The sequence below is a fragment of the Uranotaenia lowii genome, chromosome 1 (genome assembly GCF_029784155.1).
Source record: "Uranotaenia lowii strain MFRU-FL chromosome 1, ASM2978415v1, whole genome shotgun sequence".
In the NCBI taxonomy this organism is placed as follows: domain Eukaryota; kingdom Metazoa; phylum Arthropoda; class Insecta; order Diptera; family Culicidae; genus Uranotaenia; species Uranotaenia lowii.
In genome coordinates, this window is record NC_073691.1 from 41,930,527 (window position 1) to 41,950,197 (window position 19,671).

At 37.0% G+C, this 19,671-nt stretch overlaps 1 protein-coding gene across 4 annotated transcripts in view; it reads right to left on the bottom strand.

The window, feature by feature from the left end:
- Window positions 1–360: 360 nt before the first annotated feature.
- The window catches only part of LOC129740458 (titin homolog), a 107,844-nt gene continuing 88,533 nt past the window's right edge, over window positions 361–19,671 (bottom strand). For 3 of the 4 annotated variants that reach the window (XM_055732140.1, XM_055732139.1, XM_055732138.1), the window contains 6 exons: window positions 16,493–16,647; window positions 16,283–16,430; window positions 16,037–16,216; window positions 15,839–15,976; window positions 2,910–3,055; window positions 361–1,762 (listed from right to left, as the gene is read on the bottom strand). In XM_055732140.1, coding sequence (XP_055588115.1) covers window positions 1,672–1,762; window positions 2,910–3,055; window positions 15,839–15,976; window positions 16,037–16,216; window positions 16,283–16,430; window positions 16,493–16,647 — 858 coding nt within the window. In that variant the 3' untranslated portion in view covers window positions 361–1,671. The remainder of the gene's footprint in view (window positions 1,763–2,909; window positions 3,056–15,838; window positions 15,977–16,036; window positions 16,217–16,282; window positions 16,431–16,492; window positions 16,648–19,671) is intronic. The other variant, XM_055732141.1, reaches the window with a different exon arrangement.

The window sequence follows — 19,671 nt, forward strand, 5'->3', positions numbered from 1 at the left end:
CCGCCCCGAAGTCTTCAAATGCCTCTTCAAAATTTGAACAGACCTCATGCGCTGTTAGACCTTCATGGAAGTGCATATCATCTCTTCCCTCAGAATCAATACTTACCTAACTCGAATTACAATTGAGCCTTTTGATTACTAGCAACGAAGATCATTGCCAAAATTTAGTCGATGAAGAAAACTAAAGTTCTTTTCAAATGAAGAACCACGTTGAACTCTGTTGATGTACACACGATACTCGAGGGTAAATTTCTCAACGGAAACGTTCGATCTTTCACATAACTATCGCTAGCAGCAAGGAACTTGTCATCACACTAAACTCTCAGTGTTTATTTTTGTTAACTTTTTCTTTTATTTCACTTTTTTGGTTCGATTTTCATAGATCTATATTACTGTTTTTGTTTGTTTTTGTTTAAAATATAATACATTCAATGAATTGTACACAAGTTGTTTCTTCTTTCACTTTTTCTCTCTGACTGTTTGTCTAGATTATTATAATATTTAATTCTGTGTTCGCTCAATAATAGAGCTAGCTTCTAGCTAGGGGTATCGATCCTGTCCAATCCAATTCCAACAACCAAACACTTCTCTTCCGTTTGCCAATCTAAATATCGTTGCTCGACGCTTTTTTTTGGCTCAAATTTTTTTTGTGTGGTTCTCGCGGGAAGTGTCCACGGTATGTTACATACAAGTTATATGCGGGAAGGTGGGTTGGGAACGAAAAATATTGTCCAATTGTTTTCCTTATCCACTAGACTAGCTGGAGATAAATGGAGGGAAGAAATCACCCAGAACCAGTTCTGGTTTGTTTCCCCTTGATCGGGTTTCTGTTCCGAATTGCAACTGCAGTGACTTTCTGTTTCTGTTTCTAAGAGTAGTGCCCTATAAGTTTTAAGGTAGCGCAGGGTAGTAGTAGAGCAGAGTTATGGTATAAAGGGTTGTAGTAGTGGAAGTAGTAGTACTAGTAGTCGTAGTAGTAAGACTTTAAGCAGTAAGCAGAGTCTGTTTTCAAGCTGAAGATGAAACAGGGCTTTCGTTACAAGGGTCTTATCGGAACTCTTCAGTAGTTATAGCGACTCCGATAGTACAACCGACAACGTATTGGATGTTCGAATTCATCTGTACTCCTGGATAGTGGGATCCGTGTTGTGAGGCAGAAAAAGTGTCAAAAATATACAAGTTCAGTTTTGGATTAGTGTGGTTCGTTTTTGAGTACGTTACTTGTGAGCGGTGGTTCAGAATGTTTGTAAATAAAATAGGAAGTTAAAACATGTCCGTTAACATTCCACAGAAAAAAATGTCACAATGCGGAACAGTCAAAAACAGTCATTCCTTTTTTCTCAGTGTGATTGACAGTGGGACAACGATTGCATTCATTCTACTAGCCTGTCTTAAATGTGGTGTCAATAAAGTCAACGCTTCCTTCGATTGGCATCGTTTACTCGCGAATGTTGTTATTACAAAAAAAAAATCCAATCGCTAATCCGATTCAAAATCGACCAAATATCTATTGGTTTCTTACCTAAGCAACTGTACAATTGTTGTTTGCTTAAATTTCAACGACACAAAGCCACTAAAAATTCCAACAAAACAATAAAAAATTAAATTAAAATTTTAAAGCATACAGCTCACTGCTTTTTTACCAATTGTTTCCTTCTTTCTTTATGTTATTTAAAATAAATTATACGTTACTTTAATATCACCACATTGAGGACAAAAATACATTTTCTTTTGCTTCTTTCGTTTCTTTTCCCGCAATTTCCTGCATTGCGGGTTTATTGTTTTTTTTTATTAGTTTTTGTTTGTTTGTTTTGTGTAACATCCAAATGCAACCGAAATAAAATAAATCAAGTGTTTGCGAAATGTTCGACATCAGTTGGATTGTCAATCAGGGTCCGTTTACGTTTTAGAAAAAGTTTGAATTTAGTATCGGTAAAATTTTCCACGTTTTCAAGTATGTGTATGCGTGTGCGTGTTTATGTGGAAAAGATAAAGAATGGAGAAGAAAAAAAGAAACTATTATTTATTATCCTGGTTAGCTAGTTTACGTTAATAAAACGAAACAAATTATACAATTAGGTTCTGGTTTCATCAGCAATTTCTAACATTCGACCAAATGAAATAATAATAAACAAATGAAACGAGATGACTGACACATAAACAATAGAATCAACGAATGAGTAGGGATGTTCATAATGACGAAAAAAAAACAAAAAACAAACATTGTTGTAACGAAACAATGGGCACATAATACTCAACTATGCACTATTTACACAAAAAAAATGCCGTTTTTCAACAAAACAAAAAAACTCCTTTTACTGTTGTTTTGGTTCTTCAGAGAAACCACTTTAAACTATTTCTTCATGGGGCTAACTAGGTGGCATGTTCTCATATATGTTTAACATGGTTGTATGTTTGTATGGATGAGTGAAATTCGAACATTCGAACGTTGACCGGAAACAAAACGATCCATGAAAAAAAAAACTAGCTGTTACCGCGGGAACTCTCACTCTATTATCATCATTCGATTAACAAATGGCAACTGTTAAATTTGTTCTTGCTTTGGCACTCGACAAAGAAACATAACACATCGTTTGATACTAATTGCTTCATGAGTTTGTGGGGGTGGCGGCTTCCAAAAGTTGGAAATGAATGAACTCTTTTCTAGCGTTTTTTTTTGGTTACTCAAAAACTATAGGAAAAAACCCAAAACCAAATCATTATTACTCCTGAGCGAGATGTCTGTGAGCGTGAGTGAGTGTCTTGAGGTGTGGTGACTGGCCAAGCTGAGTAGTAATAATAATCATTATCACTATTACAAGTGGTAAAATCATGATGACAGAAATATGTATCTAGGTATGTATATTCAACATAGCAGAATAACTATTATAGTAGTTAGGGATATTCACGTTAGCGTATTGTTCGGGTTGGTGTAGGTGAAGCCCTCGAACTGGGCCTGGTTCATCGAGGCCAGCATCTGCCGGTCGATGGGCGTTAGGCGCGCCCGCTCCCGCGTAAACTGCTTGTCGAAATACTGTGTGTCCAGTGGATGTCGCTGAGGAAAACAGAGAATAGAAAGAGAAGATGAAAACATTTTAAAGATTTTTATCTTGTAACATTCAGTTTTCAAGTAAGTTTTTATGAATTTTCGTTTGATTGTTTAGCACTGTAAATAACTCCCAGCTATAGAGTTGTAATAAGCTTTCCATTGTTATTGGTAGCTTAGAAACAAAAATGATAGAACTTCCTATAAAAAAATACTCCTGAATATCGTGTATACATTCTACCTTGGATGACGATTTTAGTGTGATTTTTCAAAATTTCATCAACAAATGACCAGTATCCGATATTGCCGTTCGATCGCTCCAATGTGGTCTACCCATGTGCAGGCGCTCCCGAACGAGACGAAGAATGCTTGAAATCCTATGTTGGGCAGACTAGCTATGAGTTACGGACAAGAATGTCGAAACATATTTAAATGCGATGTCACAAATTTAAAACGCATTTCAGCAACAGGGGCCACAGCGTCAAACCCCAGCATCAGAGAGCTGCGACAGTCAGCCGTCGTCGAACATTGCTTCGAACAGGAGTTTGACTTTGATAAAGCTACCATCCTAGACAGCTCCAATAAACACCACCGTAGGCACTTAGAGATACTCGTTTCAAAGTTTCAGAGTGACACAGATGGGAGAGCAATCTCGTACGGCGTAGTGTTTCATTCTCTCGCAAATACTTGCAAGCGCTCATGGACGCCAAGTTCTGTAAGGAAAACGCTATGAAAACCCAGACAATAATAACAAATAGTGAGTCGAGTGATAGAAGTTTTGCCACGGACATGTTCCAAACGAAGGAGTAGGCGCCGACGCCCTGGCCGATACCAGAACACACCGACAGGTATGTCACACGCAAGCTTTGCTCCTTACTTTCGACATGAAATAATCTGCTAAAGTTAAAATAAACGTAGGGGAAAAGTTCATATAACGCCCCATGTGGCTAATACGCGCCACCTTTGTTTTGGAGAATCTGAAACATTTTAAGCCTGCAAAATGTTACCAATTTGTTTTAAATGCTGTGATTGGTCATGGCAAGTATGAATTTTTCCTTAAAATGCCCCTGTGTCGAGATAATTTCACAATTTAGGTTTTTCATCATTTTGATCTAAATTTTAAAACGCTTTCAGTAAGGTGTCACCAAGCAGAGAAAAACGAATAAGACAATATTTTCTGACACATCGATAGAGGAGAATCTAAAATATTATTTTATGCTAAAAAATCATACTGAACTCGCAAAGGTATGCTTTTTATGGGTATGTTCTATCACGGCCCATGCCCTCGTTATAACGCGCCAATCGTAGTAGGCTGAAAATAGCATAAATTTTTCAAAAAGGCCAATTTTCATTGAAAATGAACAAAAAGTCTAAAACCATATTTTGAGCGTTAATTCAGCCCAAAAAATCTACTTTTCATTTTTTTCAAAATTTTGATTAGTCCATTTTGATTTTCTTTTCAGTCAAAGTTTCTGTAAGTATTGGTGTGTTTTTGGTCTTCGGCTGCTTTCGGGTGTGTTCGGCTGCTAGGCGCATATTGAATACACAGCGGCGCGTATTTGCAACACAGTTTTGTTCTGTGGCTTTGAATATGGTTTTCAAAAATCGTGTTTTTGAAGCAACTATAGTAGTTTGATTAATAAAATATCATAGGCATTTGTAGAAAACACTTTTCTTCAACGATTGCCCCCATTTTCAACACATTTTGTACGTGGAATACATAGAAAATCAGCGATTCGCTTAGGTGGCGCATAATAGGGCATGTTCCCCTACACGGCTTTTGATGTGACGGGGCCTCTCAGGAAATACACCCGCCACACGAATATGGGTCTCATGGCGACGAACGTGTTAAGTCACATTGCGCGTGAATGTTCAACAACAAACCAAGAAGTTATCATCAAAATAAACAAGCTAGATGCTTCAAAAAGTCCAGGTCCAGATGGGATCCCAGTACAATTTAACAAAGCCAACCATGTCATTTTAGCCACTTTGATAAAAGATGTTTTCAACTATTGCGTGCAGAACTTTGGAATCCCCGAATTTCTCAAAACAGCAGCAGGATTTCTGCAACTATCGCCCCATCTCCAGTGGTTCAAAATCAAAAAAAGTTGGAAAAAATTATTAAAAAGCTATTTTGTTAAAGATTATAGACGAAAAGTTGGAAAAAATAATAAATTAGATTTTTTTTCAATTTTTTTTTATTTTTTCAATAAATGCTAAAACAGGGTTTGAGCTTTATACTGAGAAATTGAATATTTTTCATATAATAATGAATATTTTTGTTAAAATTAAGTATGGGCTCCTAAATTCCTGTAGGTTGGTTGGACAAATATCAAAATTGATGTTTTAAGGTGAATTTGCATATGTATCGAAGCAAACAATGCTTGGTTTACTCTGTCGAAATACTTTTGCATTTGCATTTTTAAACCAAACAGCGTTCCACTCAATGATATCGTATCCAAAATATAGCAAAAACTAGCAGCTGATTTTAAGAAATGTTTTTGATGAGACTTCCACCTATCCAACGGTGTATAATTTACCACGGCGATCGGCAGCGCAAGCTTTGTTTTTGCTTCCGAAAAATAAATAGGGTAAATCGAAAAAAATTTATCATCTAATTTTGGGTTTTCAATCAAGCGAATTTTTATAAGTTCTTGATATTAAGGAACTTTTTTATCTCCAAACTGTGAATAAGATTATAATACATCACTTCGGTATAAACATTAATAAATTTTTAAAGATTTATATGCTTTTTTAAGTTGTTTTGGGCTGAGAATTATTTTTAATTCTTGTGTTAAAGTTGTCGTTCATGTTTGTTTCATAGAAGTTTCATAAAAGGTCCTAAAAAATATCTGAATACATCATAACGTTCCTAGAATATTGGAGATTCGATTCCAATACAAAAAATTTGGTTGTTGCTGACTTGAAAAATGGGCTTTTTTCCGGCTTTTTGGGGATTTGAACCACTGTGCATCTCCACACTATCGGTGTTCAGTAATATCCTGGAGTGTATAGAAAAGTGTATAGAAAAATAACTATAAACATATTTGGGCCTTCTACTTACTAACGCGTAAACGCGCACAACTGTGCTCACCTGTATGTAGCATCTTTATCTGTCAAGAGTGAACCAGCGCTTTTTTTTTTTTAAATATATCTTTATTCGTACCAATTCATCATTACATTTATATTACATAATATTAAATTAATACATTAAATTAGGTGTTCAGTTCAATAATGAACTTTCAGAGCCCTATAGTTAAATAATCACTAACATTTATTTATTTGACTTAAATTTGCTGAGCGCAATCAAGCATTTTTATAAAGGAGAACATCCTGTCGTGTAAAAAATATTTTAAACTTAAAACTAAAAACTAAAGCTATCCTAAAATTAAACTAATTGTAGAGAGAGCGAATCTCTGCGATGGAAGACTGCATCGATTTGCCTCTGAAGTTGGAGATTATTTTGTTGGCCATCTCTTCGATAGTTTCAATGCCTGCAATCCGATGAAGATCTTCGGTGCTGTGCCAAGGTGGAAGCCGCAAAATCATTTTCAGAACCTTGTTCTGAATCCTCTGGATGGCCTTCTTCCTCGTCGCGCAGCAGCTAGACCAAATCGGAACTGCATACATTATCGCTGGTCGGAAGACTTGCTTGTAAATGAGCATCTTATTCTTCAGGCACAGTCGGGATTTCCTGTTGATGAGAGAATAAAGAGATTTAGTGTATTTATTACATTTTGATTGAATATCTTCAATGTGATTTTTAAAAGTAAGATTCCGATCAAGTGTAAGTCCCAAGTACTTCACGTGATCAGACCATTCTAATGAAACCCCATTAAAAGTTATGGAATGATTTTCATTAGGTTTTAAAAAATTTGCTCTTGGCTTATGGGGAAATAAAATAAGTTGAGTTTTGGAAGCGTTAGGAGAAATTTTCCACATTTTCAAGTAATTCAAAAAGGAATTTAAATTACCACCCGTAAATTTCGACCTTTGGCTGAAAGCAAAGTATCATCAGCAAATAGTCTTCTACCTTTTCCTTCTGGTACATCAGGAAGATCAGAAGTAAAAATATTGTATAAAATTGGCCCAAGTATACTGCCCTGAGGGACACCAGCTCTAATGGGTGTCCTTTCAGAGCATGCATTTTGATAGCTTACTTGTAAGGTTCGGCTAGTCAAATAATTTTGAATTATTTTGGTGAGATATACAGGAAAATCAAATCGAGCTAATTTAGCTACTAAACCTTTGTGCCAAACACTGTCAAAAGCTTTTTCAATATCAAGAAGAGCAACACCAGTTGAATAACCTTCAGATTTGCTAGCGTTAATCATATTAGTTACACTCAAAAGTTGATGTGTAGTAGAATGCCCATGACGAAAACCAAATTGTTCATCAGGGAAAATAGAATTTTGATTAATGTGAAACATCATTCTATTCAAAATAACTCTCTCAAATAGTTTACTTAAAGAAGGAAGCAAACTAATTGGTCGATAACTTGAAGGCTCTGAAGCACTTTTTCCAGGTTTCAAAATTGGAGTTACTTTGGCATTTTTCCATTTATTGGGAAAATAAGCCAAATGAAAACATTTATTGAAGATTTTAACTAAAAAATTTAAAGTGCTTTCAGGCAACTTTTTGATAAGAATATAGAAAATCCCATCTTCCCCTGGAGCTTTCATATTTTTAAATTTTTTGAAAATCAATTTAAGTTCATCAATATTTGTCTCACAAGAACTTTCAAATACATTTTGTTTAGAAAGAATATCATCAAATTCAAGGGAAATTTGAGCATCAATTGGACTTACAACGTTTAAATTCAAATCATGAGCAGACTCAAATTGTTGGGCTAATTTTTGAGCTTTTTCTGCATTAGTTAAAAGAAGTTTATCCCCATCTTTCAAAGTAGGAATTGGCTTCTGGGGCTTTTTCAGAATTTTAGTTAATTTCCAAAATGGCTTTGAGTAGGGTTTTATGTCCTCTACTGCTTTAGCAAAATTTTCATTACGAATGAAATTTAAACGACGTTTGATCTCTTTTTGAAGGTCGCAATAAATTAATTTCAAATAAGGATCCCTAGTACGTTGATATTGGCGTCGACGAATGTTTTTCAGTCGTATCAAAAACTGAAGATCATCATCAATTAAAGGTTGATTAAATTTATGTTTAACTTTGGGTATTGAAGCGGCTTTAGCATTGACTATTGAAGTTGTCAAATTTTCTACAGCCAAATCAATATCTTCAATTGAATTCAGTGGAACGTTTACATTCAAATTACGTTCAATAAAATTCCTATATCGCTCCCAGTCAGCTTTTTGAAAGTTAAAAGTTGATTTTAAAGGGTTTTCAATGGGACTTTGGGATAAAGAAAAAGTTACTGGAAGGTGGTCTGAATCGAGGTCCGCATGAGTAACTAATTGACTACAATGCTCGCCTAAATCCGTTAGAACCAAATCAATTGTGGAGGGATTTCTAATTGAAGAAAAACAAGTATGCCCATTAGGATATTCAACAGTATAATAACCTGCAGAGCAGTCGTTAAATAAAATATTCCCATTTGAATTTGATGAAATATTATTCCAAGATCGGTGTTTTGCATTAAAGTCACCAATAATAAAAAATTTAGATTTATTTCTGGTGAGTTTTTGTAAATCTCCCTTCAAAAAATTTTTCTGTTCACCGCTGCATTGGAAAGGCAAATATGCGGCAACAATTATAATTTTCCCCATAGAAGTTTCTAATTCAATTCCAATTGTTTCTAAGACTTTTGTATTGAAAGAAGGAAGAAGTCTAAATTTGAGACGACTATTGATAACAATAGCTACACCCCCACCTTGTAGATCAAGTCGATCATTTCGTAAAATTTTAAAGAAAGCATTGCTTTTCAAGTTATTGTCTGGCTTTAAAAAAGTTTCAGTGATGGCAGCAATATGTATGTTTTGAGTTTTCAAAAATAAAAAGAATTCATCTTGGTTAGCCAGCAAAGATCTAGCGTTCCAATTCATAATATTTAAACATCTATTTGGATCCATGAGGGAATCGCAAAGTCATAATAATTTTGTTAGCATAATTAAAAGAAGTTTGGAAAGCTTCAAACATTGAATTTGCTTTCAACATAAGTTGCATCATTTCCATTAAATTTTGATGCAAAAATTTTAATTTTTCCTCAGTAATCTCACCCAAATCAACAAAAATGTTAGGATCAGAAAAGGAAGGAGAAGAGAAAGTATTTGAATTTCGGGGATTTTCCCAAGCCTTCGCATGAACGTTGAGACTTGGTTTTTTCCCATTTTTATTAGTTAAACCTGAAGAAGGCAACCCATTTTCAACCACCTCTGAGAACGATAAACAACGAGGCTGTGGCGCAGAATCAGCCCAGGTAACATTAAAATCACTTCGGGTATTACCCAGCCGTGATTCCAATGTAGGCCGAGGCTGACCGCGAACAGGCAGGTTGTTTGCCGGTCTGACGTGTGAAGACGAAAAAGAGGAAGGAGGAGAAGAAACTTTTCTGGAAACTTTGGGATTTTTCCTAGAAGCAACAATTTTTGCTCTAACGGGACAGTCTAGAGAATTCGAGGAATGATTACCTGCGCAATTCGCACACTTAAAAAATTCTGTTTTTGGCTTATCACCACCAAAAAGGCATTTAGATTTTTCATGATCGAATGAGCCGCAAAACATGCATCTGGCATTCATTCTACAATTTTTAGTGCCATGACAAAAAGCTTGACAACGACGACATTGCGTAATATTTTGAAGAAAATTGGTAGAAGATTTACGAAAAGGTTCGAATTTGACTCGACAATAAAACATAAGACGAGCCTTTTCAAGAATTTGCAAATTATTAACCTGATCCTTTTTAAAATGGATCAAATAAAGTTCAGGAGCAAAACCAACACTACTGGTATTACTCGTGTTGGTTCTTTTCCTCATTTGAATTACTTGAATTGGAGAAAAACCTAACAAAGAATTTAATTCAGCTGTGATCTCATCCGGTGTCTGATCGCCAGTGAGACCACGAAGTACAACTTTAAATGGACGATCACTTCTAGTGTCGTACGTAAAAAATTGGTGTTTTTTATTATTCAAATAATTTAAAACCTTTTGAAAATCATTAAAAGATTCCGCCAATATACGAGCAGTTCCCCTTCGACCGATCTGAAAAGAAATCTTCACATCCTTGACGGAAGTGACGATTTCTCTTCGAAAGGCATTGGAGTCAGGAATCGTGACCGTTATTGGTGGAATCTTTTCGTTTTTAAGAGTATAAGAAGAAGAAGAAGGTTTCTTAGTACTCTTATCAGAATTAAATATGAATATTTCCTCATCACCGATGTTATGAAGGACATCGAATGAATTGGAAATTTCAACTTTTTTGGGCGATGGACCTGAATTAGGTTCGGCAATCCGTTTTCTCCCGGCCCTTGAGCCGGCCGATGACTTCCCCATGCTGGAAAGAAAAGAGAAAATATGAATAAAAGAAAATGAAAATAATTTAATTTTAGCACTGAAAAGTGCTGTTTGAAAAACAGGTAAGGAAAAAATAAATAATGAAAAATGTTCCTGCAGGTACACAGCAACGATACGATGCTCCGGCGTACGTGTTGACGGCTCAACGGTACATATGGAAGTGATGAACCAGCGCTTTGTTTTCGTTTGAAACATTCGTTTCTCCCAAAATGTCGCGAATTAAAAAAGAAGTTAAAATTCGTGTGTGGACACTTAGATGCGAGAGAAGAGCATCTCGATGAATGAAGTGGCGAAACGTTTCGGCATTCATACGGCGAGCGTAAAGTCCATCATCCACAAGTTCGGGGAACACTAGGTATATGTTCGATGATTTGCCAGGAAGAGGCAGAAAACCATTTGGACCATTTGACCCAAATCTGGACCGTAAGGTAATCAACCTCATCAACCGGAATCGTTCGATTTCCATACGGGATTTGGCGAAAAAAGCTGGGACATCGATCGGAATGATACAGCGGATCAAGAAGCGAAACAACCTGAAGACATACAAGAAGCAGAAAGTGTCCAAACAAACGGCTGAATAAAAATCACGAGCCAAAACCAGAGCCCGGAAGCTGTATCATCGAATTTTGCAGAAGCCAGATGCGTGCATTCTCATGGACGCTGAAACTTATGTAAAAGAGGATTCCAGTGCTCTTCCGGGGCCACAATTCTACACTGCAGCTATTGGGGAGGATGTGAGTGACCACGAGAAGTCGATTGAGGTGGAAAAATTTGGCCAGACAGTGTTTGTGTGGCAGGCAATCTGCTCCTGCGGATTGAAGTCGGCGAGTTTCTTTACAAAAAGAACAATCAATGCCGATATCTACCAAAAGGAGTGTTTGCAGAAAAGGTTGCTGCCGCTATATAAGAAACATACGACTCCACCATTGTTTTGGCCGGATTTGGCGTCAGCCCATTACGCTAAATCCACTCTTAGATGGTTTGAGGATAACGATGTAGATTTCGTTGAGAAAGATATTAACCCATCAAACTGCCCCAGCTTCGCCCCAAAGAACGATATTGGGCTATCGTCAAGAGAGTTTTCAAGAATGATGGTAAGGCCAACAGGCCCATGGCGGTTTTCAAGAAAAATTGGAATGCTGCGGCCAAGAAGTGTGATCAATCAGCTGTACAAAACTTTACGAAACGCGTCAAATCGAAAGTCCGAGAATATTACCAATAATTATTATTTATTTGTATTTCTTAATAAACTGTAAGAATAAGCTTTTTAAAACACTTCCGAACTGTTTCTTTGTTTGAATCATTAATAAAATCAAATAAAATTTGTTTTATAACTCATTTTCGATACACTCCTTAGCAGATCGGGTCTCACAGTTCCTGAAGCACCATAGTCTACTATACAGCTATCAGTAAGGTTTTTGCGAAGGATCAAGTACTCAAACAGCAGCAACTGAACTGGTAGATGCCATACACAGTGCTCTTGATAATAGAAAGTTTATGGGAGTGTTATTCTTAGACTTACAGAAAGCTTTCGACACGATTGACCACGCGATACTTCTTTAAAAATTGGATGCCCATGGAATCACGGGTAATGCGAACTTTCTTCTTGCCAGCTACCTAGCCAAGAGGAAGCATTACGTCCAGATAAATCAGGTTTCTAGTGACCTTGCAGACTTGCCTTTTGGAGTCCCTCAGGGTAGCAACCTAGGGCCTCTCCTCTTCGTCTTATATGTGAATGATTTACACAAACTACAATTGCATGGCATAGCTGGCAGGCTGTTTGCTGACGATACATCGTTATCATACGAACATAATGACGTTGGGACTATTATTTTCCAGATGTCAAATGATTTGATACAACTGAAATCATATTCCGACAAAAACCTTCCTTCACTGAACCTGGATAAGACCAAGTATGTGATCTTTAGTTCTGCTCATCGGCCTCGTATCAACTATAGTCAGCTACTAGTTGATACGACTATCATAGAGCAAGCCAAAAATTTTAGATACCTGGGTCTGAACCTCGTAACGTCTAAGATGGGATTCACTATCTGTATTACCAAAAGCCGTACTAAGTGACTTCAAAGCGTTACTCAAGTACACCACAAGCTACACAACCCAGTCTTCCTCCACAATCTACGAATTCACCAGCAGAATCACAGATTTCTTACGAGGTCGAGAGGAAACCTGATGCTCAGAAGAGCAAATACTGAAGACTTAAAAAAGTTGACACGAGGAGCATTTTCCCATAACGATGAGTGGAACAGGGATTTTCAGGTTCGACTGAAGTCAAGCATTAATTAAAGCCCTAGTAAAGCCAGGAGAACAAAGTGCTCCTCGTGTCAACTTTTTTAAGTCTTCAGTATCAATCGATCAAATCGGAAAGAAGAACTATGCGAGCATCAGGAAAATCGTACGCGGATGTTTTGTGACAGACGAGAGGGGATCTCAAGCTGGTCAATCTATAAGGACCCTAGCAGGTGACATGATCCTCATGCTGCAGAAGAAGGCAATGCACAATCACTACAAAGTACTGAAAGGGGAAGGTCTGGGAAACAAGTGATGGTTCACTGTTCCCCTACAGGTCAATCAACACCAACGCAGAATAACTGACTGCGGACTAAGAATCAAAATGAGGGATTCGTGTCGATATTGTTGATATTCTGATAAGTATGGTATCCGAAAGAGGTCATCGCGAATCAAATTTCGTGCATGGTATAGGATAATTTCATTGACGAGGTATGTTCAAGTAATGCCGTTTCCTACGAGTGAAACTGCGAGGATAAATTATGAGTTCAAGGTATTTAGCGGACGAGGAATGCCTACATATGACTTTTGTCGGCCGTTAGAGTCGTTTCAATCGAAGTCCTGATTTTAACACGTTTGAAGCTCACTCGAGTTGTTGGAAAAAACATGCTTAAAAAGGCATCCTATCTCCGTTGATAAAGTCGTGCAGTTGCGTCTTAAACTATGTCCAATCAGTTCACCTGACATTTAAACATTATTTTTTCAATTGGTAATTATTTTCTCTTGTTTAATGTTCAATTCAAATTTCGATATTGAAATTGCCCCAAAACATTTTATCATTAATCATTTTAAATGTTTGGAGACACTCGATTAAAAAAAACGACATTAATTAGGCTTTATGAATTGAAAGATGAGATTAAAGTTGAAATAAATAGAATTTCGAGCCGATTTTTGTGTGAAAATTTGTTTCAAAAGATTTCATTATGATTCTGTCGATATTAAGGGTGTCCACGATGAAATGGCCACACTATGAAATTGCTCTAACTTTGTAATCGTTGGGTAGAATTTAATGAAAATATGAGTGAATTTAGCTCGTAGTGCATTGTTTACATCCTTCAAGTTTTAAAGTCATGTGATCAAAATTTGCGGAAATGGAGTCGAAAGAACAACGATATAAAGTGATAAAGTCTTGCGCATTCATCTCGAGAACTAGGATCTCTCGCATCGTTCCATCGCTAAAATGTTGGGAACCTCAAATTCCACGAGGTCGCGAGTGATTAAGCGGTTCGAGGAACGCTTGACCACCGATCGGAAGCCCAGATGTGAAAGAAAAAGTATTCCGTATAACACCAAAAATCACAAGCGCGTAGTAGGGGCCTTCAACCGAAACCTGAACGCCTCCGTTCGGGTTGTGGCTAAGAAGCCGCACCTAAGCCGAAATTTTGTCCAGAAAGCCAAAACTAAGGCTGAGCTTCGAACGTTCAAGGTACAAATCGCGAAGAGAAGCAGAACAAGTCCGCCAAAACCCGTGCCAGGAAATTGTACCTCAACATGCTGACGAAAGTTGAATGCTACATCATGGACGACGAAACATATGTGAAGGCCGACTTCAAACAGATCCCCGGCAACCTGTTTTTCACGGCCAACGATAAGTTCAGCGTTCCGGAGCATGTCCGCACTCAGAAGATATTCAAATTTGCGAATAAATTCCTGGTTTGGCAAGCCATCTGCACGTGCGGGAAGCAGAGTGCACCTTTTGTGACACGATGAACGGACATGAAAAAGTGACTCCAGAAGCGACTGCTTCCTCTCATAAAGGCCAACAACGTCCCAACAATCTTCTGGCCGGATTTGGCCTCTTGCCACTACTCCAAGGACGTGCTGAAGTGGTATGCGGACAATAAGGTCATTTGAGTGCCCAAAATGTTTAACCCTCCCGACACTCCGAAGCTCCGCCCCATCGAGATCTACTGGGCTACTGAGCGAAACCTTCTTAAACGACCTAAGGTAGTGAAGACAGTCGAGGAACTGAAGAAAGTATGGGTTTACATGCAAAAAACGGTTGATTCACGGTTTGTGCAGAATCTTATGGCCGGAGTTAAGGTCAAGGTGCGGGCATTTGCGATTGGACTGTTAATAAAATATGAGTAAAAAGATAAAATGAAGTTTAATAGTTATTTTTTAATCCCTGAAAATTTGATGGCACTCGGATGAAAACTCGAATATTTCGAATCAATTTTGTGTGTGGCAATTTCATCGTGGACACCCTTTATTTAAATTTTACCGGTAAAAAAAATCATTTATCAGTATAGCGCATGGCACCCTTCCCAATAAACGAATTTCAAATCAAATCAGGTTTTAGAAAACACAAATATATTTTTGATGATATTTAGTAAACTTACCCATGTAAATAAATCTGAATGATGCACTTCATTTGTATATAGAATGCAAATGCAATTTGAATAATAATCTGATTCGTTACGATTTTTGGCAATTCGTACAACAAATCAAAAAACACTAGGGTGATATAAACATGATGTTTCTTCTTGTATGGCGACCGTCAAAAAGAGGTTTAAAATACTATAGCCGGCAAAATTCGCACAAACGTGGGTTTCAAGTTTTTCGAACATACATAAATTTCCAAGGGTAGGTATTTCAATTTTCTGGAGCTTGTTGAAGTACACTTTTATTTTTCGGAAGTCTCCGAATGGTTTCGAGAAAATCATAATCAATGGCCAACTGGATCTCAAACGTGGAGCTATATCGCCGGTGTCGTATAAAGGCGCTAGAAATTGAGATTCGAGAACGTAAGTGGAGATGGATTGGGCACACGCTGCGAAGAGATGAAAACGAGATTTACAAAGAGGTGCTTGAGTGGAATTCAGAAGGACATCGAAGAAGGTCATTCAGCTCCGAATCATCAATAGTAGAGGTCTTTTACCGACCCTATGCACCGGAGAATCGACGAGGGATTTTAAGTGAGTAGAACTTATGAGGCCTCAGTCTCAAATCGCTTAAAAAATAGACATTTCAAACACAGCTGTTTGACTAACTTAAAAATTGAAAACTCACCACTTGCGGCTTGAAGGGTGGCTCCTCCTGTCGTCTCTCCAGCCGCTGCCAGTCAATACTGTCGAAAAACGAGTGATACTTGATGTCACTTTCCTCGTTGAGGCACCCTAACCGTATCGTGGCGTCCTTTTCCAGCAGCTGAAAAATGTTTGGATTGTTAAGTCAATCTACTGGAAATTAAAACAGAAAATTTCTTGCCGACTGCAGCAGCTTCAACGCTTCCTTGGAAAGGTAGTGCGGGAACCAGGGAATCTCGTTGCAGATCGACCAGAACAGCTCGTCCTCGTCGCAACCACTGAAGGGCGACTGACCGACCAGCATCTCGTAGACCAGCACACCGAACGACCACCAATCCACCGCTTGGTTGTACTTTTGACCCTAGGATAAGAGAAGAAGAATAATCGATCAAAAAAAATTGGACTTCTTTAAATTCAGAACACGCACTTTAATGATTTCAGGTGCCATATAATCCGGTGTGCCGCAGAAACTGTCCGCCAGGCGGTCCAGATAGATTTCCAGCTTGCACATGCCGAAGTCCGCTATCCGCACGTGGCCATCGTAATCGAGCAGCACGTTGTCCAGCTTCAGATCACTGCAAGAAAGCATAAGAAAAGTTTTAAAACGCTTCAAAAACTTCATATCTATCAAACCCACCGATACACGATGCCTTTCCGGTGCAGGAACTTGAGACCGGACACAATCTCGGCCGCGTAGAAGCAGGCCCGGGGCTCGGTGAAGCGACCGCTCTGCTGTATGTGGAACATCAGATCGCCCCCGTTCAGGTACTCCATGACGAAAAATAAATGGCTCTGTAACGGAATAGAAATGAAACTATGTAGAAAACGTATACAAAAATTGTAAACCTCCTGGAATCTTATCTCTAAATCTGTTTTTGGGGTCCTCCCAATCCGAATTTCTACAATTCAAGCTGTTCTCTCAACTCACTTGAATCTCTATTTGTAACAGCTGTTCTCCCGAATCAAAGCTGTATTTTAGCTGTTCCCAGCTCATTTTTAAGCATTCAAATAATTTTATCTCTTTTATTTAAATTTAAGTTTTATAAATAAGTTTTTTATATTCAGATTATTTTAGATTATTTTCATTTTTATAAGTAGGTACATAAAAAAAGTTCTTGAAGCACACTTGAATTTAAATTTTATCAATGTTTTTAGGTTCGTTTTGGGTCTTTCAACCAGTTCCCCCAACTCAAAGAAATCAGAATTCCTTAAATATTTAAGCTGTCCTTTCTATCCATTTTTATTTCAAGATGTCAGTTCAATTCGTTTGAACTACCATCAGAATAAAAGCTGTACTTTCGAATTGCAATGTTTTAATTTTAATTTGTCAACGATTATCAATTTCCTGCCAATGTTTAGGCTATCTTCCCAATGTGTTTTTAACCCTTTATTGACATTGAAAACGTATAGACATAGGTCGGCAACCTGCGGCTCTTTGGATATAAAACTGCAGCTCTTTAGCTCACTGCGCTAATATTATATGAGGCCCTCAGATCCAAAGGGGTATAAGTGACAAAATGGTGGATTTTGAGTTAACGGTGCCAACCGATTAATCACATTTCAAATTATTTTTGATGATTTTTTCGTATTTTACATTCAAAAGAAAAATTCAAATTCTTGAAAAATATACGAGAAATTGCTAAACCAATCAATTTAAAAGCATGATTTCTCGAAATAAGCTTTCATGCACTTATACCTCTTTGGCTCCAAGGGCCTCATATATATTTGTTTAATAAAATATTTATGAAATCGTGCTAAAGCGATAATTGAATCTTGTGACTTGGCACATGGATTTTCATAGGCCCAGAAGAAAATTGTAAAATTGCATCTGCTGTAGGAACAAGCGAACCAAATGGCAAAAAAGCATTTTTTGAAGCCTTATTTTACAATTTTTTGCTTTTCACTGTTTTGAAGCATCAGCTTTGAGGTCAAGATTTATTTTATTATTAATCGTAAATGCAAAGAATAACTGGTGTTTAAAAAATAAAATTTAAAATCAAATTATTTATTTTTAAAACGTGTGTATATTTTTTAACCAATCGAACACCAAAATTGAGCTGCAGCTGCACTGCCGCTGCCGGCAAGTCTGTCCCATATGCAAAAACAACGAACCGAGAAAAACGGCTTTAAAGATTTTTATAAACTTTCGTGGATTTCTCGGTTGAAACTTTACCTTTTCTATTTCTTTCTTCACAGATATTAAGATAAATGTTGTAGAATTTCGTTCAATGTATTTTTGCTTTGGAAGTTGTTGATGCAGAGGAGAAAATAATGATGGGACAGCCTTGCGAGTATATTCCGCATGCGTGTTAAATATACCCGCAAGGCTGTCCCATATTTGGCTTTTCTTTTATCAGTTGATCATTTGATTCTCTCTATCTGCGGTTTATTATTTACTTTACTGGTTGTTTACTGATAAAAATAAGTTTGAAATCATGTTTCTGACATATTTAAATAAAGATAAAGTAAGTTTATCGTAAGAATTGAGTAGGTCTAAAATAAAATGAGTAACAACGTTCCATGTAAAAACAACCTTTACCTTCATCTTTTGGAAAGTTTTTCGGTCGATATTCTTTTTAGAAAGACAATCTACAATATATCTACGAATTAAATTAATGCTGAATCAGAAAAAGCGAAGCATATGCAAATATTTAATGAAAAAATCAATACTATACAACCTACGAGTGTGCTACCAGGCCCGCGTATTTTGGTTCATAGATTTTATGAAAGTCCAAGCAGGAAATAACAGCATGACAAAAACCAAAATAAAAAAATGGCTTTGTAGCTGACTATTTTCCATGTTTTATAACGAAGAATTCAATAAGCCTCATGCGAAACTAAAAAAACAAAAGTTTGGTGGAATTTACCCATTAGGCTAAACTTAGCTTGTAAAAATTATGGAAATTGTTATTTTTGACTTTTCTGTATTGTTTTATCTAGTCTAACTTTCGTAATTTCAATGAGTGCTTATTTTGTTGCACACATTGTATGAATTTTTGTAAAATTAACGTAAATTAGAGGAGCAAATTTCAAGCATTCTGTAAAAATATACATATGGGACAGCTTTGTGGGTATATTTCATTTGAGACAGGCATGACTTGGTATTTTTTTCACATATGTTGAGAACAAAGTTATGAAAGTTTTTAGTCTAAATTGAAGAACTAACTGTATTTGAACGATTTTTGAGATAAACTGAAAAATGACGAAAATGCATATGGGATAGTCTTGCGAATAGCGGCAGTGTAGCTAATAGGAAAAAAAAGTTTATCATTTACAGAAAAGTATTTCTTAAACAGCCTCTGTTTCAGGCGCGGTCCTAAGGGGAGGGGGGGGATCGGGGTGATCACCCCCCCAAGCTGCAAAAAACCGTTACGAAGTACTCGCAAACGCTGGATTTTAATTAAAAACTAAGAACTTTTCCTAGTAGCTGTACTTTTGAAATCCCAAAAATTTTCCACTCCGTGGGAGGTTTGTTCAATAAAAGAATTTATTAATCAATTAATAGCTTAGAAATGAAAAGAAGCCGAGCCACCAAACTGAAATAGCTGTAATATGCAATTCCCGGCACCGAATTTCATCAAACAACTTGGTTAGAGGCCTACCTCTTACAGCGTTGAATTCGAATTTGCTGACAAAATACGCTGCCGGTCATAAGTTTGGGATCACCCCCTCAAAAAAACTAATTTATTTGGTCATATCTCAGTCATCTTATGACATATTGCATTTTTTTTATCTCATTCTTAAGTCGATGAGCAAAACCTTCTTCGTATGTTATTGGTGAAATGTATATGTTAACATAATATGACTTAAACTTGG